The 22997-nt window shown below is 56.9% G+C and overlaps 7 protein-coding genes across 7 annotated transcripts; 4 read left to right on the top strand and 3 right to left on the bottom strand.

Moving 5' to 3' along the window:
* Positions 1 to 361: 361 nt before the first annotated feature.
* On the bottom strand, positions 362 to 1699 carry COL26b_004488 (uncharacterized protein; the record flags this gene model as incomplete). The annotated part of the gene is made up of 2 exons (XM_053177363.1): positions 362 to 614; positions 672 to 1699. The coding sequence occupies 2 exons, from the start codon at positions 1697 to 1699 to the stop codon at positions 362 to 364; spliced, it is 1281 nt and encodes a 426-aa protein (XP_053038722.1).
* Positions 1700 to 8357: 6658 nt separating this feature from the next.
* On the bottom strand, positions 8358 to 10159 carry COL26b_004489 (uncharacterized protein; the record flags this gene model as incomplete). The annotated part of the gene is made up of 3 exons (XM_053177364.1): positions 8358 to 8482; positions 8534 to 9889; positions 9979 to 10159. The coding sequence occupies 3 exons, from the start codon at positions 10157 to 10159 to the stop codon at positions 8358 to 8360; spliced, it is 1662 nt and encodes a 553-aa protein (XP_053038723.1).
* Positions 10160 to 10965: 806 nt separating this feature from the next.
* Positions 10966 to 12235, top strand: COL26b_004490 (uncharacterized protein; the record flags this gene model as incomplete). The annotated part of the gene is made up of 2 exons (XM_053177365.1): positions 10966 to 11580; positions 11636 to 12235. 2 exons carry the CDS (start codon positions 10966 to 10968, stop codon positions 12233 to 12235), a joined length of 1215 nt encoding a protein of 404 aa, XP_053038724.1.
* Positions 12236 to 13168: 933 nt separating this feature from the next.
* Positions 13169 to 16212, top strand: COL26b_004491 (uncharacterized protein; the record flags this gene model as incomplete). The annotated part of the gene is made up of 2 exons (XM_053177366.1): positions 13169 to 13481; positions 13541 to 16212. The coding sequence occupies 2 exons, from the start codon at positions 13169 to 13171 to the stop codon at positions 16210 to 16212; spliced, it is 2985 nt and encodes a 994-aa protein (XP_053038725.1).
* A 1016-nt stretch (positions 16213 to 17228) lies between these two features.
* COL26b_004492 (uncharacterized protein) lies at positions 17229 to 18381 on the top strand (the record flags this gene model as incomplete). Its single annotated transcript, XM_053177367.1, has 3 exons — positions 17229 to 17493; positions 17563 to 18130; positions 18186 to 18381. 3 exons carry the CDS (start codon positions 17229 to 17231, stop codon positions 18379 to 18381), a joined length of 1029 nt encoding a protein of 342 aa, XP_053038726.1.
* Positions 18382 to 18803: 422 nt separating this feature from the next.
* COL26b_004493 (uncharacterized protein) lies at positions 18804 to 19415 on the top strand (the record flags this gene model as incomplete). The annotated part of the gene is made up of 1 exon (XM_053177368.1): positions 18804 to 19415. The coding sequence occupies one exon, from the start codon at positions 18804 to 18806 to the stop codon at positions 19413 to 19415; it is 612 nt and encodes a 203-aa protein (XP_053038727.1).
* A 798-nt stretch (positions 19416 to 20213) lies between these two features.
* On the bottom strand, positions 20214 to 20925 carry COL26b_004494 (uncharacterized protein; the record flags this gene model as incomplete). The annotated part of the gene is made up of 2 exons (XM_053177369.1): positions 20214 to 20395; positions 20457 to 20925. 2 exons carry the CDS (start codon positions 20923 to 20925, stop codon positions 20214 to 20216), a joined length of 651 nt encoding a protein of 216 aa, XP_053038728.1.
* Positions 20926 to 22997: the final 2072 nt, after the last annotated feature.

Raw genomic sequence — 22997 nt, forward strand, 5'->3', positions numbered from 1 at the left:
GGGAATCAAAAACTTGGGTTTTGGTTGGTGCAACGGAACATGAAAAGTTATTACAGGTTAAGAATTTTTTGTGTGAGTTTGTTGTTTAACAGTTTGTTGGTTGGTTGGTTGGTGCGGTCAAAGGCACCCCGGGGGCCCCCAACTCCCCCCATGTCATGTCGTTGCAAGGATGGGGAGGAAGCAAGCAGCGTGGCGTGCCAGGCGCAGCAGCCCTGTCTCGCAGGAGGTAGCGAGGTTGAACGGCCGTAATTTTGCTGCCATCCCGCGTCTTGGCAGGTCCCCTCTCCTCTTTCTCGGCCGCAGCGCAACCCCCCCCCCCCGGGGCCTGCGTGTCTCACAGCCGCGCCAGGCGCACTCGACCTCAGTTCTTGCTGCTGGGGCTGGGGCTGGGGCTGCCGCTGCTGGCGCTGCCGGTCTTGACGCGCTTGCGGCTCTTGCTCTGCAGGCACATCTCGTCGTAGAGCTTGGCGGCCTTCTCGTTGTACGGCGTCCTGCTGGACTTGCCCTGCTTGTGGAGGAGCAGGTGCGAGACGAAGTTGTCCCGGCGCTCCTTGAACACATGGTTGCAATTTGTTGCGGGGCATGTGTAGAGCTCGACCTCTTTCTCGTGTGTACTGGTGAGATTGTTAGTGGCTGTTATGAAGCTTGATGTTGCACGTGTGACTACTCACGCCTTGAAGTGACGCTTGAGATGCTCCTTGCGCTTAAAGGTCTTGGTGCAGTCGGGGTAGGTGCACCGTTCCCTCCTGGGCGCGACATGGCGCACTTTCACCGAGCCGCAGTCGAGGACCGAGCCGTCCTGGTTGACCTGGATGGAGCGCAGCTGCCTCAGCGCCTCCATGTCGTTCTGGTTCTTCTGCAGGGCCAGGGTCTTGCGCTGAACCTCGGCGAAGATCTGGCGGCGGGAGCCGTGGCTGTGGGCGCTGCGGTAGGCAGAGGTGGCGACGCTGGTGGGGGAGGAGCGGAGGGGTGACGGGGAGTGGGTGGTCTCGCGCTTGACGGCGCCCATGGCCTGGAGGGGGGAGGTGGAGGGCGTGGCATCGCTGCCGAACATCATGATGGGGCTCTCGCTGCTGCAGCTCCAGATGCTCTGGTGGACGTTACTCGGCGTCGAGCTGGTGAGCTGGCGGTGCGGCGTGGGCATCACGAACGGGGAGGAGTGGAGGTCTTGCGCGAGGGCGTACTGCGGCTCCTGGTGGTGGTGCTGCTGGTGGTTGTGGTGGTGCGGCGAGGACATGCCCGGTACGCAGTGGGAGTTGAGCGTGACGTGGAGCATGGTGTTGTAGTCGAGATGGTCCATGCTGCCGTAGCCGGCGCTCTGCCTCCTCGACGGGGTGAGGGGGATGGCGGACTGCGCATACTGCATGGGCATGCCCATCTCGACCTTGTCGGGCTTGGGGAAGTAGCTCTTGTCTGGTGTTGAGGCATGGTCGAAGCTGAAGGAGCTGTGGGTGGAGAAGGAGGAGTCGAAGTCGATGGTGGACTGCGATGATGAGCTCTGGTCGTGAGGTGTAGAGCGGCCGGAGCGGGGGGTGAAGGGCCCGTTGGGATCGTAGACGGACGAGGCGGCGGAGAAGCTTGGTGTTGTAGTGCCGACGGACATGGCACCGTCGAAGCCGAAGCTGGCCTCGGGGTGGAAGGAGTCCATGATACCATCCATGGAGTGGTCCTGCTCGTGCTGCCACATTTGCGACATCATTGTGCCTGTGATGTTGTAGAGTATGTGGTTGCTGGGCGGTTGTTGTTATTGCGCTCCGTTTGTGAAATTTGGTCGAGGGCGTGGTCGACTGAAGAGAGAGCGAGTTGGCGGGTGGAATAGATGATGAAGAATGATGGGATCATAGAAACGTTCCACAGACGAGCGGCTCGACCAAAGTTATATCGTGGAACGGAGGGCGACGGAGATGAAGATGACGCCCCTAAAGAGTGATGGGTAGGGCAATCCTCACAGAATGGGGAAATAGTGTCATCAATACACACCAGACTTCAGAGACAGTGAGCCCCAGATAGGAATGTATCGAGGTCTGAGTACGTGATAGTGGGGATGGGAGGTGTGGAGTGTGAATTAAGGGCAGCAGCAGCAGCAGCAGCAGTAGCAGAGGCGTCGGCGGCGGCGCGGGAGGGGGGCGTGTAGACAGGAACGAAGATTGGGATGCAGGAGGGAGGCAAAAGAGGCTCCTCAAAGTCATATGGAGGGGATCCACCGATCTAATGGGCGCAGATGGACGAGGGCCCAGAGCCTTAGCAGCGTGCGAGTGTTTCTTGAGCGGGATGGTCGAGTTCGGCCTGTCTGTTTCGTCGTCCCTGAGAAACAATGAGACGATCGCCCGGTCCATGAACGCGACCCAGTACATATATGTGTCAGTTTGAGAGGATAAGCTGAACCAGCACCAGGTACGGTGCCCTGGACGTTGGACGGGCTTTTTAGCTGGTGATCCAACACTCGGGCCAGCTTTGTTGGTCTTCTTCTCTTGTCCAGAAAACATGGCTATGCAGAGGAACCTGGGCAGCGATCAAGAGGCGAGAGAGAGAGTGAGAGAGACTCCGAATTAGGAGCCGACATGGGGACACAGCCAGGCCCCAAGTTTGGATGCTGGGAAAGGCTGGTGGTCCTTGTGTGGTATACTGTATCCATTCGTAAAGGGCCCCCAAGCGGCCAGGCCAACCCGGTCTACTCTATCTTGGTTTGCATTTTGGGTGAGCAAACCCCTGGTCTGGGGGAGTAAGAGTGATCGAGTCGACATTGAGCCAGAGCAGGGGAGGGGGTTCGAACCCACGGCCGAGGGACTGCCAGGCAACTGGAGATTTTCTCACGGCCGCCCCCAGGGGAGAGGAGGTGAAAGAAGAAAGAGGACCTGCATGAACCGCTTTGGCTTGCACCTTGCTCGTGGATCTTGGGTTGGTGAAGGGTGAGGGTGATGGGCGACAGGGGTCTGAACAATCCACTTCCTTGCGCTCGTCTTCTCCATCTCTCTTCCATCTCCAGATTTGGACGCCCGAACAGGCGAGACAGGCAGTAGACTCCTACTGGTGAGCACCCAACGAGCAGCAGGGAGGCAGGATGGCTCCATCGTCATATGTGAGAGTGAGAAGGGGGCACGAGAAACGCGTGCTCATAGTTCAAAACTACGTAGTGGATGACAGGTCGCGGTAAAACAGACGTGTAGCGGGACAGACCAGCCAACTGCAGTGGCAATGGTGGTGGTGGTGGTGGTGGGGTCGGAGACATTGGGCTTGACAGGCCAAAGGGGACCAGACGGCATGACAGCCGAGCGAGTGAGTGAGAAGGTGGGGAGACACATACACACACACACACATAGACGATAGAGAGAGAGAGAGAGAAAGAGAAAGGCGCCCGGTGATACGTACCGGGGCTCTTGCTGCCGTGCGTGCGTGTGTCTCGTCTGCCACAGCGTCTGTCTCTGTCCTCTCTGCGTGTAAGAGTGCAGCTTGAATGTGTGTAACCTTGCGGAATGGAGACACGCCATGCCTGGAATGGAGGATTGATAACTTGATACGTACGGCGCTCAATGGACCGATAGAGTCTTGTGCCAGCTGTGCTGTTGGTGTGAGACACGGGCACAGGCCGCCGGTGCAAGCTTCGACACTTAGGCAGGCACAATCTGCCAGTGTGTGTGTGTGTGCCTCTTTTCTTTCCAGTTGCCTTCATTACCCAACGCGCGGATGAAATGTATGATGCATATGAGACACAGTGCAAAATGTGAGAAATGATGATGGCCGTGAAGAGCTCGCCAAAAGCCTGGCAAGGGAAAAGCAAGAAACAGCAGGCCGGCGCTGGCACCCCGGTCGCCAGCTCTCCGCTAGCCAGGGAAAAAGAGCCCACACAGTGAGAATGAGCAGCGAGCCAGCGACTGACGTAAGTTAGGTATGCACATCTCGCTTGGATGGCATAGCCAAGTGGCTAATCCTCTCATCATAAAAAAGAGGCGCTGAGACAGGACGATGCAGACGAGAGATGTGCAAAAAGCAAATGTTGAGCAGTTCTGAGGAGACGGACTCGAAGCCAGAGGGGACTAGAACTGCGGGAGGACTGAACGAGTAAGAGCGTCCGGAATGTGTGAGCAGGCCAAGAGCCATTGGCAGTCATACAGAGGGAGGGGAGGGGGAGGGGAATCAGGAGAGACGGATTGATAGTGTGGACTGTAGTGAGAGCTGGAAGTGACAGAGAGGCTGAGAAAAGGCCAGGGACTTGAGTCAGGGCCAACCGTTGCAACGCTCGTCCGAGTGAGTCTAGAGCGTTGCGTTGGGTTGGGTGAAGGAGCGGAAACTTTGTTGCGTGATTGAAAGAAAGAGTAGAAAGAGGGTGAGAATTCAATTGGGGGGAGGATTAAACGGCCAAACGGGCAAAACTGCAAGCGGACGAAACCCACACACCATCCAATTGGTAGGATCTGCGAATGATGCTTGCTGCTCATCACTCAATCTCATTGGCCTCGAACCCATGTGCAGCTCAGGCTTAGGTCATCGGGTCGCCCATTCAGAGCCTCGACAATGCGAGAGAGACTCGAGCTTGAGAGAGCAGATCCCGGCAGAGTGCGATGAACAAGGGTTGAAGGGCTCAAAAGGATGCTTGAAAGGAAAAGCGGGGACCGTTCGGGTCACCAAGTTTAGACACAGCTTCCCAGTCCCAGTCCCAGTCCCAGTCCCGGTCCTGGTCCCGATCATGAATGATCACTGACAGGGGACCAACCCACCACCACCACACCCTTCCGCACATCGCCCTCCTCGACCTCTGTCCTGCTCTCTTGCTCTTGCTCTGTCTCCTTCTCTGTGTTTCTGACGCAGAGAGAGCCAAGGCCAACAGCATGGTGACCACACACACCACGCCCACGGATGTTGGCCCCCGGCCGAGACTGCTGCAGGTCGGATGCAGGTCAACAACCACTTGGGACGACCCATACGTCGGCGGCCTTCGCCCTCAGCCTCCGATATGACGGGCTGCATCTCCGGGACCACTCCCAAAGACTAGACACACAGGACACGATAACTCGTAGGAGCCAGCTCCGACACCAAGGGGCCGTGACGGTGGCTAGCGTCACCCCAAGCGTCCGCAATTCGCGTCTATCGGCGCGCTACTTGGCGCGCCCGCCTGGGGGGTCCGCCGCCAACTCTGTGTCTCTTTCTCTCTCTCACTTCTCTTTCGTCCGCTTGCTCCTCCTCTGCCTCTTGTCCCCTCCTCTCCACCACCATCACCACCCCAGGCCTGCAGTCAACTCACTCAGGCACACCAACATCCGTGCATTGCATCCAAGACTCGTCTAATCTTTCTGTATCACACCTGCAGCGTAGCATTCGGAGATTCACTTGAATCTCATCCCATGTCGGTGCAGCTGTGATTTTCCAAATAATTCTGGGCAAAATACTCAAACTGTGCAGCCTGCAGCGTCGTCATCGAGAAAGAGAGAAGGAAAGTGGTCGCTCGTTATCCACTCTTGTTCCTCGCTCCCCTGGTCGAGCTGCAGCATGTTCTCAGCCCATCCATGATCGACGACAAGCTGCCGAAGCCGAGACTCAGGCGGACAGGGGTCGACAAATCCCATCCCACTCCATCACCCCGTGAATGCATCGTCACGGCTCGCGAACAGGGCCGAGCTTCTCTCTCCCAGACTGATGAGAATGGCGGCATCCGGGATCCGCCCTCTCTCTAATCCATGCCCTCCTCGCTCGCTTGTCGAGTGACACGGGCCCGTGGAGAAAGGGGCATAATCGCTCCTAGGAAACAGACGCCATTGTGAATAACCCCAGAATAGACTTCGCTCGTCGCCGGCTGAAGGGCGGGGCCACCACGGCTTTTCCCCTCCTCTCCCCACTGCCCCTCCTCCTCCATCAATGGGAGCCCGCACCGGCCTTCGTGCCTGGTGCTGGCTTATGCTCCTTGACCTCTTGTCCAAGATTCCCCGGTCGAATGATAGCCGGGCCTTTCTTGGTAGATCCGATCAACGCCCGAAGTGGCATTTGACAGGACGTCCGTTTTGGGACGAACTCGCTCACGGCCTTTGTTCATCCCGCAATATCCCCGGAGAAAAATCCAACGGTCGACGATCATCGCCTCTTGCTTCATAGCCAAGGCTGTGGCACTGACAGAGCTCAGCCGTTGCTCCCGCGTCCTGGACTAGATTGTGCGGCAGCCCAGGCACATCCATCAAAAGCGTGTGTCCCTGGAATCTGAACGTTGTCCAAACCCCGAACCAAGGTGCCACAACACGCATTTCTCAAATTCATGATTCAACCCCATCGCGCCTCAATCTTAGTGCCATTTCCTGCCCTGTCCCTGGGAAAGAGGCACATCGAACGCCGTAGCAGCAGGCGGAAAAAGCAGGCCACACACAACCTTCGGCCGTTAGGCCACCACCGAGAACTGACACAGCACTACCTCCGCAACTCCATATTACCATGAACACACTCAAGATTGAGTCTGCGGCCTCGGCTTTTGCCGCCAATGGTGCCTCCCCGGGCCAGACGCCAGTTCGCTCCACAGACCTCCGGGTGCCTGGGGACGAACCGGCGCGGAAATTCTCCTTTTCTCGCGCACACCTTCCGTCCAGCATCATATTCTTACTTTTTCCTGTAAACTTGGCGCACACGCGAGAGGAATGCTGGGCGTCGTCCACGTCTGTTGATCCAACACCCTCAAACACGCGCGTGGGAGAACCTCTCTCTCTTGCTTTTCCCCTCCTCTCTCTGCACTTCCAGGTTTTTCGTGCTTTGCCACAACGGCCACGAGGAACGCACAACTCTCGCGCGAACGACTCACTTCCGTGGTCTCACCATCCATGGTCCCGCGTAACCGCGTTCCTCGAGGTACCTGGGAGCACGCCTGTCTCTCGTCCAGACGCCTAGCCTTTTTCCATGTAGTGTACCTCTTTTTCTGGTCCTCTTTCTCCGCCGTACGGCTGCTAGTCCGTCTCTTCCTTCGCTCGCCTGCCAAAAGCCTCCACCGGCCATTGTCGCTAGATTTGATTCAATCAGATCTCTGTACGACCGCGCATACGATTCAGATTCAAAACTAGAGCTCATCATCGCCTCCCCTCCCAAGGCCCCTGTGAACATCCTCCCGAAAGGGGGAACAGTAAATCGTCCGCCGTCTGTTCGCTAGCCCGTAACTCACCAGCATCTGTCACGCAACCCGCCAACCTGGGACGGTGGGCGGACAATGCGTACTTTCCTTTCCACCTCAATAAAGGATTGTGATAGCTCACATCTGTCATGTAAGCAAATGCCCGATGTCGACTGCTCGGCACTGACACCGCTTGGACCGTAGCCTCGATTCGGCTGGGATTGTCTCTAATCGGGCCTCTGAGTGGCCCAATATTGATTGCATCCTTGCAGCAGACCAAGTCTTGCCCCCTGGCAGGATGTGTGGGTGAAAGGGCTGTTTCTGCAGAGCGCCGCCGCCGCCCCGGCTGGTTTCTCCTACCCCTGGTCCAATGATGATGATGTACTGTAGATGTCGGAGACAGCAAATAGTTCGTCCACGATTCTCCGGGTCGGGCAGATCAAGGGGTTTTCTCGATTCCCATTCTGCAGCCTTGGAGAAACTCCGCAATTGCCATGATGGGAAAGTCGCGATTGAGGGGTTTTCAGACCTACCCTCGTCAGCGGTCTCTCAGCGCCATGTTCGGTGCAACGGCCCAATAAAGTCGGATGATTTTGGGACCTCCTCCATCTTGTGGCTTGAAAGCTTGCGCCGGGAATAGATGCTCGAGATGTTGTCTTGCTGATGAAGCCACCACAAGTCCCTGAAAGAGGGGTTCTAGGGGTTCTCGTCGAGCCAGCACGGCAAGAACGACCCCTTTGCTGGTACCTGGGCTCTGGCGAGCATCAGGAATGTTATCGGCCGCGTTTCTCCACTGATGGGAGGCCGTCGTTTGAGTGCTGTTTATCCCGCGGACACCAGCCTGCCGCCGCGATTCTGGCACATTTCTACCGGTTCTCCACCCGTGGCCGGAAGGTCTGGTGAAGGCGTCTCGAGAAGCTAGGAGTAAGTCAATTATCACAATGGGCCGAATGCCCTTTCTTGGCGCCTGAGTCGGTTCAAAGACTCTGTGTTCGTGTCTCCATGTCTTGCTGCCCCTTTGCACATGTTCACTCGCGAAAGCCGACCCCATAAGTTCGGTCTAGTGAACCTTGGGCCGTCCTCGACGGTGGCTAGGTCGAGCATGTCGTTCCACCCTCATTCAATATTGCTTTTGTCTGGGACTAGACGGCGCTCACGATATTCTAGAAGGGAACCAGGTTAGCACGAGAGAAGAGATCGCCGATGAAGGGCACCGCCGGCGAGGCCTGGCTGAGATGGAGAGTAAGGCTTTTTTTCTTTCTTGAATCGATGCTGCATCTTACTCGACTGCCTCCTCATTCTGAGCCATAACCTCATTGTCCATGTCGTCCAAGACTTCCTGCATCTCCTCCTCCGTAGCATCCAGTCCGTCAGAGCTCATGAGCTTGTTGTCCTTGTCCTCGGCTATAGTCGAGTTAGCAATCGGCGGCCTCTCTTCGGGGCCTGTAAACTTACTCTTGGCTTCCACAATGAGGTTCTCCTGAACCTCAACATCTGTAAGGGTTGTTCCATCTCCGATGACACATCTCTTGCCCAAAATGCATCTTGTGAGCTTGCAGTTCTTGCCGACTTGGGCTCCTTCCATCAGCAGACACTGAAGGAGCTTCGCGCCCTCGTTCAACTGGCAGCCGGCGCCAATCACAGACTCCTTGATAGAGACCTTCTCCTCAACGGTGACGTTCTCGGCGATGAGACAGTCGGCTTTGGTAATAGTCGTGCGACCCTTGACTCCCTCTGGATAGGCCACCTTCTTGGCGTGAGCGAAAGGTGATGCGGCGTCAACACCTGTCTCTTCCACTGAGGGCAGCTTTGCAAGATGCAGTGAGAGGTTCAGGAGAAGCTTGGAGGTGTCGACACGTCGGACCAGCGGTGCATCCGCTTGAGAAGGGTGAATGTAAGCGAGGATCGGGGGCACTGTGAGGTCGCTGTGAGTGTTTCCAGAAGCGTGGTCATTGCTGTCCATCTTCTTGCCGTCGTCTCCACCGGGGATGGTGCGAAGCTCCTCCGGGTCGTCGTCCTGGGGTGATGTCGTACTCTCCTGGACGGAGTCCTCATCGTCGTCCTCTTCGTCTTTGCGAAGCACCTCGTCCAGTTGCAACTTCTCAGCGAGACCAGTCTGCCAGCCAGCCTTTGCCCACCATCCGATGACATCCTCGCCAAAGTTCTCCAACCGCTCATTCTTCTCCACGAAGTCCATGACCCATCTCGGGAGGATGTAAAGGTGAGCGTCTCTGTGTGTGGTGAGCATACGTATCCTGGGATGACTTCTCATCAGGCCGTGGCGAATAGGAAGTCCCTTCTTCTCCTCGGTTAAGTCCTTCAAGGTGTCTGTGGGCATAGAGTAGACGAGGTTCGAGAGATGCGGCAGCAACGATCCCTTTGGCGGTGCAACAGCGGAGGGCGCAGATGGCGTAACAGCGACAAAGTCGGTCTCCTCCTTCTTGACGGCCAGGGCTGTCTTTGTCTCGTACCATACTCCGAGGCCGCCGCTGAAGGCACTGGAGCTGTTGCCAGAGAACTTGGGTGCGCCGAGGAGGTCGGACATGCTAGCTCCCTTGACCATCCATGCTTGCAGCAGCTTCTCACCAGCAACTTCGCAAATGAGATCGCATGGAAGAATGACAAAGTCGGACGTGACAAGCTGCTTCACCTCAGGCAAACGGAGGATCTCGGCAGTACCAGTGGTCTGGTCGAGGTCCTTGGGCGCGAGGATGTCTGGCCTAGGCAGGGGCAGTGCAGTCAAGTGAGGGTTTGTGTTCAAGGCGGTAGTGATCGCCTTCTCTGCTGAGGCGGGGCAGATGAGTGTGATATCTGGAAGAGGTCAGCCTCGTGCGGGTAGGAGCGGATGGCGGGGTAAGGCTGAGATCATGCTCAGGCGACGACCAGCCGAGACAACTCACTTGTAATTCCCATGCGGTAGCAAAAGTCAATGGGATACCAGACCATGGGGCGGTTGGCAATGGGCAGCAGCGCCTTGGGGTTTTCATCGGGGTTGGAAGTGAACGTCGGGAACGAAGACCCTGGGCCGCAAAGCACCAAGGCTTGGAGCCCTGGTGAGGGCATCGACACAGCGTGGGGCATCTTGAGATGCGATGGTGGGGTGTTTGCGTCTGCTTCGAGGGGTCCTCGGAGATCCTGCCGAGCTCTGAAATGGGTACAAGAGGGATTGCCGAGTTCGCGCTAGCAATTGCAGACTCGGATGGTGTTGTTATGGGCTGTATGCGCCGTGTTTGCGACGTCAATGCCAGGGCCGACTCAGTGACTATTTTTTGATAATCGGCCGCTGGAAGGAGTCATCGACCAAAACTCCGACTGTGACTGTGAGTGGGAGGCACGGGCTCTGTGGACCCACTTTCACGTCCTGATCCGGCGCGTCATGGTGGGGAGGCTGCACGTGACGAACTTGATAGCGAAAAACGGCTCATCCTCGGCCCGGCAGATGTCGCGCTGTCAGCTGCCCAGGACCTGTCAGCTTGTTTTGGCCCGGCAACCAATGGCAGCCAGAATCAACCTCGGGATCCCCCTGGGGCCTTAGCTCCTCGTCATCCAGTGTGTCCCCATCCATATCCCCATTCATACATCCCATGTTGATGCGCACCCCAAGCCCAGCCACCCGAGCTCGCGAACAAGTGGGCGATTTCCAGCCCACCTCCTCGTTGCGATTTTCTGTCGTGTGACACCATCCGTTTGCCATTACGATCACGGGCGGCTCATTGAAGCATTGATCTTTGGCGATTCACCTGCGGCAACCTCCAAATCCACACCGTCTGTTCGAAGCACCCAATTGCCGCCAGTAGCTCCCGAAAGCTCGAAATCCACTACCGATCTCTAAAGAATATACGTCAACTTGGGCCCCGCGTCCTGGTGCAATGGTCACGCCAATCTAAATGTCGTGGAACGATCAACACTCTCGGCGTCGCGGGGTATGGAGCCATTGGGTGCCGCTCGCAGTCACTGTGACTGTCGCGACCGTTGGTCTCGCAGCCTGGGTCTGGAGCCAGCGCAAGGATGAGGACGAGAATCCCGAGACCGACCACGTCAGAGACCTCGACTACGATGCCGCCGACTTTGGCGGCAATACTGCCTACGATTCCTCCAGAGGACCGAAGCCGCCATCAAGCAATGTTGGGGCCGAGACCTACGGCACCACTGGCGATGCGTCCCGGGATGCCGATGTCAGCGCAGAGACGTGGGGTGCGCGCATGTCGGGCGCTTTGAGACGAACTCCCAGCCCGCAGCAATTCTTCGAGTCCGCCGGCAAGACTGTGACGGCGGGTGTTGCTGCAGCAGGTGCTGTCGCCGGACGCGCGCTTGCAGCTATCCGCGAGGAAGATAAAAACGCCTACGCCGACCACGAGACGTGGTCTGAGGAAGCTGATGCCCGCAAGGAGCGATCCTCCGCTCCGAGGGAGCCAGGGAAGCGAAGGAGGACTGTCGCCATTGTGGTGTCTGCAGACAGCCATGGTGATGACTTTGATGACGATGGATTCCATGAGCATGCCGTAAGGGACTCCTTCTGAACCGAGACCTCATTCTTTGTTGCTGACCTTGCTTTAGTCAATCCTGTCGCATATTCCACGCTACACTGACTTCTCCAGCATTAAGCTCTTCGTCTTGATCTACGCCCCTGGTCTTAAGGAGACCGCAGGTGAACCTTCGAGTAACCGCCCGCCACCTTCGCTGAGCTCGTCCTTCTCTAACATTTCCCACCACCAAGCCCAAACTCCTGGAGATGAGCCAGCAAAGAGCCCTCTGATGAACGCCTCTGCCACAAGCCCTGCTTTCAACGCTGTCTACTCTCAGGCCTTGGCTCTGGTTGAGAAGGAGACAATGGTGCTACCCTTTACTACTGCCAATGGACATACCCATATTTTACGCCACTTGCAGCCCGAGATCGTGTATCTCCAGGAGTCTTTGGCGGGCGAGAACGGCCAAATGGTGTCCAGCCTCCAGACTTGGCTGCGTCACGACATCGTTCTGGTTGTGGGTGCCGACAACGGGCACGGTGGTCTTGCCGACAGCGAGTCGGAAGCGGAGAAGCCAGAAGAAAAGTGGTGGCAGCGTCCGGACCGGGTCGGCCGGGGCCGCGGCGTTGTGGTCGTTGATGGGATGCGGGTCCACGATGACTGGGCACGCCGCGTCCAGGGACGGGAGTAAATATTGCCTCCGCTGTACAAAAAAAGCTTTCACGTGGAACGAAGGCCGTATGATGGGAGGCTACAAAGGGCAGGAAGGGTTTGGAAATGTGTGTTTTTATTTGGATTGGTATATACCACGATATCATGTGACGTTTATCATGAGAGCAGAGAGTCATCGTAATCGACCGTTCAGATTGCGACTCGCCGGGATTTCCTTTCTTGAGAGTGGTTGCTTCAGCATAGAAGGGCCTTGGGCTTATCCTGAAATCAAACCCAGGTCTCTCCTTCTACTTTCTAGCGTCTGGATTGTGCCAGTCAGTTCGTCGTCTGCTTTACTTCTAGATATGGCTCTGCAGGTTCCACGCCCCCAGAAAGTCGGTTCTACCGTGCACGCACTGTGCTCTTACGGTGAGTCCGCATCCGGGGTTTTGCCTGAGGCCTTGGCCAGCCTGCGGCTTGGGGCCTGCCTCCAGCGTCCAGCAGCGTCCAGTCGAGTTCCACGTCCTGTCCTCCACGCTTTGCACCCCCCGTCTCGGAGATGCGGCGGTTCCTCCTTTGGAGATAGAGCCTCTTTCGCGGAAGCCTGACTACATCCCAACCCCACACGCATCGAACCCATCAACCTGAACGAGAGTGCATCTCTTTTTGGCCTCATTTCTCAATCCTTAACTTTTATTATTCACTTACGAGCAGGTTTTGCGACCCTTGCGACCCTCTCGCGACCCGGATTACGCTTCTCCACGCCGACGTCACCCGATTTGTCCAACGCGACCACGAACCACGATCGCCCATCCATCAACCTCTGACCCCCATCCATCGCGATCGACGAACCCCATCCCAGCTTCAAATGAGTACTTCTTGATACGACCTGTGCATCATAGAATAGCAACATATCGACAGTCGCGACACTTCTCAGCCTCGTTGCGGTCCGGTAGCCGCCCCATCCGGCAACATGGCGCCGGTCGTGACGGCAATCCAGCCGCCGGCTGTCGCGTCCAAAATCAAACGTCCAGTGCCCCCTGGCATCCAGACCAACGGAGCAAGCTCCATCAAGTCATCGCCCTCTCCATCGATGTCTACCAAGAAACCACCAAATTCCGCGACGATGAATGGTGCGAATCCACAATCTGCGCGACCCGCCAACCGCGTGCGCCGCGAACAGTCGGCCCAGGGCGGTCGCAACTCTAGGAACAGTGCAGGGCTGCGCTCAGCCTCGCTCGCCGCCGACATGGCTGCGGCCCAAGCCGTTGAGCCACCACCTTATGGTATGTACACTCGAGGTGGGCATCATGACGCGTTGCTCGTGCTAACATCATCGACACAGTGGTCACGCCCGAGTACATCCTGAAGAAATACGCCGGCAACCCTCCATCCCTTGTCGTACACATGCACCAGAACCACTTCCGGTTCGACCAACAAGACGGTATCTTCCAGTACAAGTCGCCCATGCAGATTTTCCTACAACACCTGCGGCTGCGCACAGTTCCTCACGACCTCCTCGAATACTTCACACAGTGGGGTGTGCCCTTCTACGAGGGGTGCCTCATCGTCCAGGTACATGATCACAAGTCGGTAGCCCAGTCCAAGGATGTTGCGCGACCGACTTCTGCCTCGAGCAACAAAGTAGTTCCCTCATCTATTCACAACCATAACCCATACATTGTACCATCGCCGTACGTCCCGTACCCCAAGGAGTCTCTCGGAGCTCAGCCTGAGCTCGCCCACCAAGAGCATGAGGATACGAAGCACAAGACTGCGGAGGAAAAGGACAAGGAGAGCATGCCAGCGCCCAGTCTGCCGGGGGAAGGCCAAAAGAGCAAGGTTCCTCCAAAGGCCAAGATCTTCACTGTTGTCCTGCATCCAACGGCAGAGAGCCTCCAGGCTGATCTTCTGATCAAGGCTGCGACTCCTCGCGGAGCGGCCGATGGACGTGGAAGCATCGATGCTAACGGCGCTCCCCCTGCAACACCCATCACCATGGTTCCTCCCACTCCCACGGCGGGAGCCATGCCGCCTCCGGCCAAGAAGCAGAAACGTGAGAGGATGGAGTTGGACTCCAGCAACATCTACCTAGCTGAATCTCAGATCCTGCTAGCGACCAATGCTCCTCTCTTTTTGGAGCCGACAAGGGATGTGGAAGAAACGATTGCTCTGCTCGATGCTCTGACCCACCCCAAGCACTCAGATTCTCCTCCCCAGCCAAAGACGAGGAAGCGGACCGTGGCCGAGATGGCTGCCGACGAGGCAGCCGCGGCAGACCAAGAGAAGTACATGCTTACTTTGGACGAGCGCACGTTTACTGCCGCCGGCGGAGCACAGAGTGGGTCGAACGGCGCCGACAAAGAAGGCCCTGCCGTCGTCACCACCTTCGAGCCCAGATTCGAGCGATTCAAGGTCATCGCCGAGATTAAGAGGGAGCACGATGAGAGGAAAGAACAAGAGAAGGCCAAGGCCGCAGAGAACGAGCGCAAGCTCGCTCAAGAGAAACAGAAGCAGATGCAGGAGCAACAGGCTGCTATCACTGCTCAACGCCAAGCCGAGGCCGAAAAGCTGCGGCGCGAGCATATCATGGCTCAGGAGCTCAAAGCTCGTCAAGAGCAGCAGCAAAGAGAACAGCAGCGACGAACCTTGGCGGCTCAGGCTGCTGCGCAGAATCAGGCTCAGAGCCAGAATGCTGCACCGCCCCAACCCCAGCCAACACCTACAACCATGCCAAATGGCACTACGGGAGCTGTTCCCAGCGGTATTCCAGCGCAGACCCATGCCCGTTTTACTCAAGCATCTCAGCCTCCAGTTTCTTCACCAGTCATCCGTCAAGGCACACCTCACAGCATGTCGTCGCCCATGCCTGGCGGTGTACCGATGCAGCAGTCCAATTCGAATATGGCCAACAGCCCTCCTCGGCCGCCTTCGGCAGTTCAAGGCCACCCCCCGAACGTCGGAGGTGTTCCTATGTCTCACAGCATGTCTGCCCGCGCCAGCCAGCAAAGCCATCCCAACGGTACGCCCCGCATGCCACAAGGAACTCCGAGTATGCAGGCAACGCCAGTGCCGCGACCTGCCGTTGCTGCCACGCCTCGCATGGGACAAGCCAGTCCTCCTCCGAATATGATGCAATCAAACTCTCAAATGGGCCAGCCTATGATGAACGTCGGCACACCTGGATCCATGTCGAACCAAATGCATAACCCCAACCTGATCGCAGCTCAAGTAGCCCAACAGCAACGTGCTATTCAGCAACAACAATTGCAAGCAGCTATGCAGAGTGGCATGGGTAACATGATGAATGGCATGAACCCGCAACAGATGACGCCCCAGCAGCAGCAATTTATGCAGCAGCAGATGCACCAGCGCATGCTTTTGCAGCAGCAACAGCAACAGCAGCAACAGCAGCAACAACAACACCAGCAGCAGCAACATCAACAACGCGGTAACATGGGTAATATGATGACGCAACAGCTGGCGGCCCAGTATGCTCAACAACTTAACCGCATGGGAGGCAACCACATGGGCGGCGGTCAGATGACGCCACAAATGCAGGCACAGCTCCAGGTTCAGCTCCAGGCGCAGATGGGCAATCCCATGCAGCGGCAGATGGGTGGCCAGGGTATGATGAATGTGAATGGGCAGAATATCAGCATGCAGCAAGCACAAGCGATGATGCAGTTGCAGCAGCAGCAGCAAGCGATGGGCGGGAATAGCGCTCTCACGAACCAAGTGAAGATGCAGGGAATGGCCATCTACAACAAGCAAATCGCTAACCTTGCTGCCAAGTATGGCGGGAGCGTGGAAAACATCCCACCTGCCGAGATGGAGAACTTTAAGCGGCAATGCATGTTGGAGGCCAAGAACCAGATAAGTAACGTTCTTGCACAGCGTAGGGCGCAGCAGGTGATGATGCAGCAACAGCAGCAGCAACACCAGCAACAGCAACAGCACCAGCAAATGCAGCAAATGCAGGGGATGGGCGGGATGATGGGACCTCACGGAATGTAGATTCTGTGATGAGAGCCATGACGCAAGTGTCCTGACGATTCAGAGTCAATTGCGGAGGGAGAGAACAGCGGATATGCCATGTTAAGAGCGTCTTTTTATTTCGGCGTCTAAGGGACTAGGGGAGGGTTTGGCTGGTTTCGATCTTGCATGATCTTATATACCCCTACGAAGGCGCATCTACCTTATCCTTCAAGGTGCGGTCAGGGACGGACGTCTATTGAATTGGGGGGCTGACGCAAACAAACGGCATATGCATACGCCAGAGCGATTCGGGACTCTGAGAGCGAGTTAATATGTTACTGTGTATATCAGTTCAGTCATCAGTGAATTGGAGTCTCTAATTCAGAGAAGAAAAATTCAGTTAACGACTTGAGATGAGCTTGGTGTGTGGAGACGATTCAATCCAACATTGCGTTCCATGTATGTGGTTGTGTCTTATGTTGATGGGATTCTGGATCCAACTTCCGGCCAGGACTCTTCCACACAATGAAGGTGAAGCCGCCCAGGATGAGAGGGTCCGTGCATACACTCCATCAGCAGCATCACGTGCATTGCATCGCTTAATCTTCGGCATGACGCGGGAGAGACCCGATGATGCAACCCGCTAATGCCGCTAAGGTGCAGGAAACGGTCAGGTTCCACGGCCCACGGCCCAGGTCCAGCAGCAGCATCCAAAGGGGAAGGTGCCGCGTTGGGTCATTCATCCACTGTCACTGACTGACTGCTCTGGCCTTTAAGCCACATGAACCATTCCGTGACCTCGAGCTTCCACCACCGCTGTGCTGCCTGTTAAGCTCAACACCACATTCATTAGCAGCAGTAACATCTTCTTGTTCTCTTGTTTGGGTCTGTCCGGTACTTTCTGCAACCTTGTCGAGCTCCAACGTTGCCTGCGTCCTTCCCCCTTCCATCCGCCGTCGTCCCGATCCACCCGCACGCAACCCCCAGACCATTCCGCCGAACTTCATCGAAGCTCAGACATCGACAACAGCGACCCTTCGGCCGGCCCTCCCGTTATGCATTTCCCTCGACCGCAAGCAGCTCTTCTGCTAGCCTTCCTCTTCTCCTCGCCGGCATTGGCGGCCACCATCGACTGCGAACACATCCGCGTAGACGATGTCTCCTTCAACCTCAAGGCCCTGGGAGGCCCACACAGCGTCGTGACTAGCCGCTGGCACCCCCCGACCTTCACGAACACGTCCTACACCGTCGACATCTGCAAGCCTCTGAAGCGGAAAGGCGACGTCAAGAAGGAGGAGCAATGCCCCAACGGCACGCGAGGTACGCTGCCTGCCTGCTCCTATACAAAGCCAGGACATTTGATCGATTACTAACACCGCGGAAAAATAGTCTGTGCCATTGAGCGCACCGTCCACCCGGGCAACGACAAGGACAAGGACGAGGTCGAGAAGGTGATTCCGATCGCCGGCGAGCTGCAAGACGTGGGCGGCAAACCCCTCGATGCCAAGGTCGAGCGTCTCAAGTCCAGCGACTCCAACTCGGACGCGAAGAAGGAAGGCCTCCGTCTCATCCTGAACGGCGGCTCCTACCCCTTGACCAGAAGCGGCAGGAAACAGAAGGCCATCATCGAGTTCATCTGCGACCGCGAGAAGACGGGTCTTGAGGGAGAGGTCACCTCGGAAGACCAGTACGATACTGCCACGAAACTGCGCGCACGTGACGACAATGACGACAAGGACAAGGATAAGGACGGTGATGGGCCATCGCCCGACGAGAAGCAGATTATGGGAAATGGCACTGCCTTGATCTGGAATAGCTACAGTCCTGCCGAGGGAGATTTTGATGTCTTGAGAATGACTTGGCATACAAAGTACGCCTGCGAAGACGCGCGGGACAAGCCGGACGAGAACGGTGACGCGAGCAGCCACTGGGGCTTCTTTACTTGGTTTGTCGTCTTGTGAGTCCATCCCTTTCTCCAGGTTTACCTTCGCCAGCTAACAGTTTCTGTGTAGGGCTTTCCTCGGTACCGCCGCATACCTCATCTTCGGCTCCTGGCTGAACTACAACCGATACGGTGCTAGAGGCTGGGATCTTCTGCCCCACGGAGACACGATCAGAGATATCCCGTACTTGGTGAAGGACTGGACACGCAGTGTCCTCAATACGGTGAACGGCAGCGGCAGCCGAGGCGGCTACAGTGCCGTCTAAATGCGCTCTTTTCACGGGTAGTTGGCATAAGCATGGAAGTGTACATTTACAGTGTAAACGAGGTTAGTGACTGAGGTTTCCTAGGTGCATGGTTTCGCGGGTCTGGTTGCGACTTGGAGTTGGGCTGGTTTGGTCCCTGGGGCTCGTCGCATTAGCTGGTTCGTCCAAGAGAGTACTCTTTGATCCAAGTTTTGTTGTCCCAGTCTGTGATGCTTTTCGGCATGTGGGCTTTGCTATATGCTCGCACAGCGGCTGGCTACGCGAAAGCATGATCGGTGGTAGATCGACGCACCAAGTACTGTGGGGCGTGTCTTTTGAATTTCTCCAGAAATCCCCCGCGCCTAGCCACAACCTACCTTCCAAGCAACAAGTAAACAGTTAAAAGCCCCCAGATACCCATCGCGAACTGACAACTTCCCAGAATGAAATCCTCGCGCAGATTTGACGATGTACCGCTTCCGAGCGATGAGGACTTGACCTCGTCGCCACCACCATTCACTCCCCCTCCTCTCCCTCAACTCACAAACTCCCCACAAACAATCCCAGACTCCTGCCTCTCGCTCTCCATCCCTCTCCTCCGCGCCCTACACGCCCTCCTACCCCCAGCACCGTCCCTCACTCTCTCCATAGGCAGCGGCACCGGCCTCGTCGAGGCTCTTCTCCAGTCCCTCCCGGACGCCCCGCCTCTCAACCTCGTGAGCGTCGAAGTCGCGCCCAGCCCGAACAAGTATCACCGCCCGCACCACACCGTGCCGGGTACCTGGGCCGTTGAGGGCCTGGCGAGGGAGGCGGCGGCGTGGATGTTTGTGTACCCGAAGCAGGTGGCGCTGGTGAGGGAGTATATGCGGCTGTTTGTGGAGGGGCCTGGGCCGGAGGTTGTGGTTTATGTCGGGCCGCGGATGGACTGGGGAGATTTTGGGGGCGCGCTGGAAGGTGGTGGGAGGGAGGTTGAGGTTTGGGGGGAGGAGAGGATGGAGGAGGTTGGGGGGCGCGGGTGGGAGGTTGTTGCGGTCAAGAGGAGGACGGAGAGGTGAGTTGCAATGTTTGGAGATGCTGCGGCAGGCCTCAAGGCGAGGACGCCTCAGCAAGCGGTCTCGGGGAAGCTTGCGAAGGGCTCGCGTGTCGGGCATAAGTCGGAAGGATCGCAAGTCATGGCAAGTCTTGCCGGCCTCTTTCGGGCCTGATGCAACACTTGGCGAGAACGCCTCAGACGATGAGTACGCCAGACTGTGCATGTCTCACGGCAGGAAGTGGGTATTGCCAGACGTCGTCGTATTCGGGTTCTTCATTTACTGATCATCTCAATAGGGTCATCACCGCGAATGCCACGGGCGCGATGAACGATATGCCAGATGCCTTCCGCATTGTGGATCTGTTCGAATCCGAACACCAGGAAAACCAACAATGGTCCAGTGCGTCTGGTGGGAGCATTACGATCTTGCGCAATTTCGCTCCATGCTTAAGCAGCGGGCCTGCTGGGCCTCCAGATGAGATTCATCATATCATGTGGTCTAGATTTTATGTACTAGTATGGCTACGCAAATGCTAAGCTATGCCAATGTGTTAGAAACGCAGCCACCCCACTAAACTCCCTTTCTCCCGTCCATCGCCAACCTCACCAGCCAACTTAAGCCTCTCCTTCCTTCACCCTGACGAATCCATGCCCACCGAACGGACAGGAGAGATTTGCTGGATTCACCATCTCCATTACGAACACACTACGATGCAACCTCGGCACATATGCACAAAAGTCACGGCAGGTATTTATATATACATGGTCGAAACAGAAACGCAAGCCTCCGAGGTCAACTCTGAGAAGGCTCGTGGCCAGCTTACGCGCCGGCAGCCGGGGCGGCCATCATGGAGGCGGCGAACGTCGCGGCCTCGTCGGCATCGTTGCCGTAGGTCAGATGGGCGCGGCGGATCTGGTTGCCGCCCTCGCAGATGTTGTCGCCGTTGTGGCAGATGACCTTGGTTCTGGAGGCGTCGACACCCTGAACGGCCTGGCCGTTAACTGTATCATTCGTTAGTATCGACTGTGCAAACCATTTCCATCGCCTAAAGGAGTGACTTACGTGGGTCGCCAAAGATGACCACACCAGCAACCTTGGCCGTCATCTCTGCTGGCATCATCGCCGCGCCGTTGTGCACGAGCTGACCGCCCTGCGAGTACCCGGACATGATGACGGCCGAGTTGGGGCAGTTGGTGATGGCCTGCTGCGTCAGGGTGGCCATCTCCTGGGAGCCGTTGGCGTCGCCGCCGGCAAGGAAGCCGGGCACGTCGGCCGGGTACTCGATGCCCTGGACCTCGAGGTTGCCGCCGACCTGGGCGGAGAGCGCCTGGAAGAAGGGCGGGCCGGCGATGGTGCCGACGTTGCCGCGCTCCGTGGTGCCGCGGGCGAAGACGACGATCATGTTGGCGCACGCGCCGCCCTGCAGGCCGTTTTGCGTGTTGCCCGAGAAGTCGGCCTGGCGCTTGGTGATGGGGATGGAGGTCGCCGTGCCCAGCAAGGCGAGGAGGGCTGCTGATGTCGTGAGATGCATCGTGAAATGAGTGTGTTGTTGGCGGTGGTTGGAGAGATTAAATGACTAGGCGATGGAAGGAGAGGCTTAACTTTGAGATATCACTGGTCAGGCACGGGAAGATGAGATGGGCGGCGGTGTTGGATTCTTATACCGGAGATGCGGAAGACAAGCTTGGCCTTGGCATTTTCACTTTCAACGTTTGTACGCAAGCCGCACCGATATGGATACCTCCGGATGGACAGGCCACCGTGACGGGCGGCGAGGGAGGGAAGAATAAGCTTCTTTCGTTCGCTTATTGCGGTGTGTGTGATGTCGTCTGCTCCAGGGCAGCTTCAGGTACCGCAACCTCATCCCAATAGGGCAAGGAGGGCGGATCAGAGGCAGGGACCTCACGTGGGATCAGCCTGATGGCGACACTAGACGGGAACAGGGGAACAGGGTTGCCTCATGTTCAAGACGACAGGACTCGGGGAGCGTTCTCAGTCGTGAGCCTTCTGTTTGGCTGGAAGAAAGATAGGGCCGCGACATGTGGACCCTTGGAAGCTTGATCTGCCCTGCTGGGCGGGCTCGAGGCTGATCGGTGAAGCGGAATAAGAGTGAGGATGAGCTGCATCGGGGCCGGAAGAACAGACGGGGCTGGATGCGATTGGGCGTGGCCGTTTCATGGGTGTGGCCGGCCTGGTGTGTGTTTAGCCATGGGGTTTGAGCAACTCGAAACATCGGGCGGGCTGTGCGTCGAGGCCACCGGGGACGAGGGGCGGATAGGAGGCGCACCGAGTGCTTCCAAGCTTTTCAAGAGTGTACCAGCCTTGTTTTGGTGGGCTGAAGAGTAGGGAAGGTCTTGCTGCCCACAACATGGGACGGCGTGCAGATTTCGCGCTGGTGAACCAATGTGGAAGTCCTCCGCCGCAGTGGATTGGCAGGTTGCTATTCCTCTGACAGCGCTTTGTTCCCTCGTCGGTCTGATGTTTTCCATAACACTGGCACGATGTCGGCATGTCGTCTCGAGTCCGACCCAAGGTTGGTGTTAATTGCGCTTACTTCGCAACGTTCGGAATTCCCGACGGTGCGAAGGTTGACGTGCATCATGCTCTTGGCTCTCGACAGCTGGGCGCGGGAGGCCATGTACGTATGGTGTGCGCCGTCGGATTTTTGGAGGCCCGTTGAGTGTGCTTAACATCATCTCGAGTTTTCTTCGGGCGGTGTGACGGATCTTGTAGGGATGGACTTGTCCGGAGTCTAGTGAGGGGGAGATGCGTGCGGCGATGACTAAAGGGGTAGATTGTGATCTTACGTCGGTACCGAGACGCTGGCTCGGCATGTTGTCAGGGAGGAAGTGCGATTAGGTTGGAGGCGATTGGGAAGGGAGTTGACTCGCGATGACAGCCAGATGACACCGGGGAGTCGCCGAGGGAGTTTGAGTTAGGAGAGTCATTAGCTTGCTTTCTGTGCGAGCTAGTCGAGACACAACGTTGGGGTTATCCTCAAGAGAAACACTGCCATTCTTTGAGCAAGTTGTTGACAAAGAAACCGTTGTACAACGATTCTGAGGTGCAGCAATTCTGGAATGTGTCGTCACCCCAATGACGGCTGCAAACGGGATTGCGTTGAAAGAAGCTTGCGGGATTCGCGCTGCCAAGGGAAACATCCGGAAGATCGGCCCCCGCATCGACGCCACGGGGCACGGGAGCTTAAGTTTGGCCCACCTTTCGGTTGATATCACGTTAACTTTTCTGCCCATGTTTCCAACGGTCTCTTTGTGCCTGGATCCTCTTGACGTACGTTTTAGCCCTGAGCGTTGGACACCTGTTTTCCTAAGCCGATCGACGCGGCTTACCGATGATTATCAAGACACAATTCTGATATGAGAGATATCGCGGGCCTCGAAGTGGCCCAAGCTAGATCACGAGCTCGGCGTAAGGAGATTTGCCGGTTGTTGCTGCCGTGAATGTGAATAAAGAAATCTTCTGCTGTGCCTGAAGCTGTTCTCTGGCCTCGGCTGGTCATACATCCGCCGAGTATCAAACATTTAAAAATTGATGAATAGACAATGACAACCGAGAAAGCATCCTTGGCTAGCTCTCAACACC

Source organism: Colletotrichum chrysophilum (genome assembly GCF_026319265.1).
Source record: "Colletotrichum chrysophilum strain AFK26 chromosome Unknown scaffold_27, whole genome shotgun sequence".
Lineage (NCBI taxonomy): Eukaryota > Fungi > Ascomycota > Sordariomycetes > Glomerellales > Glomerellaceae > Colletotrichum > Colletotrichum chrysophilum.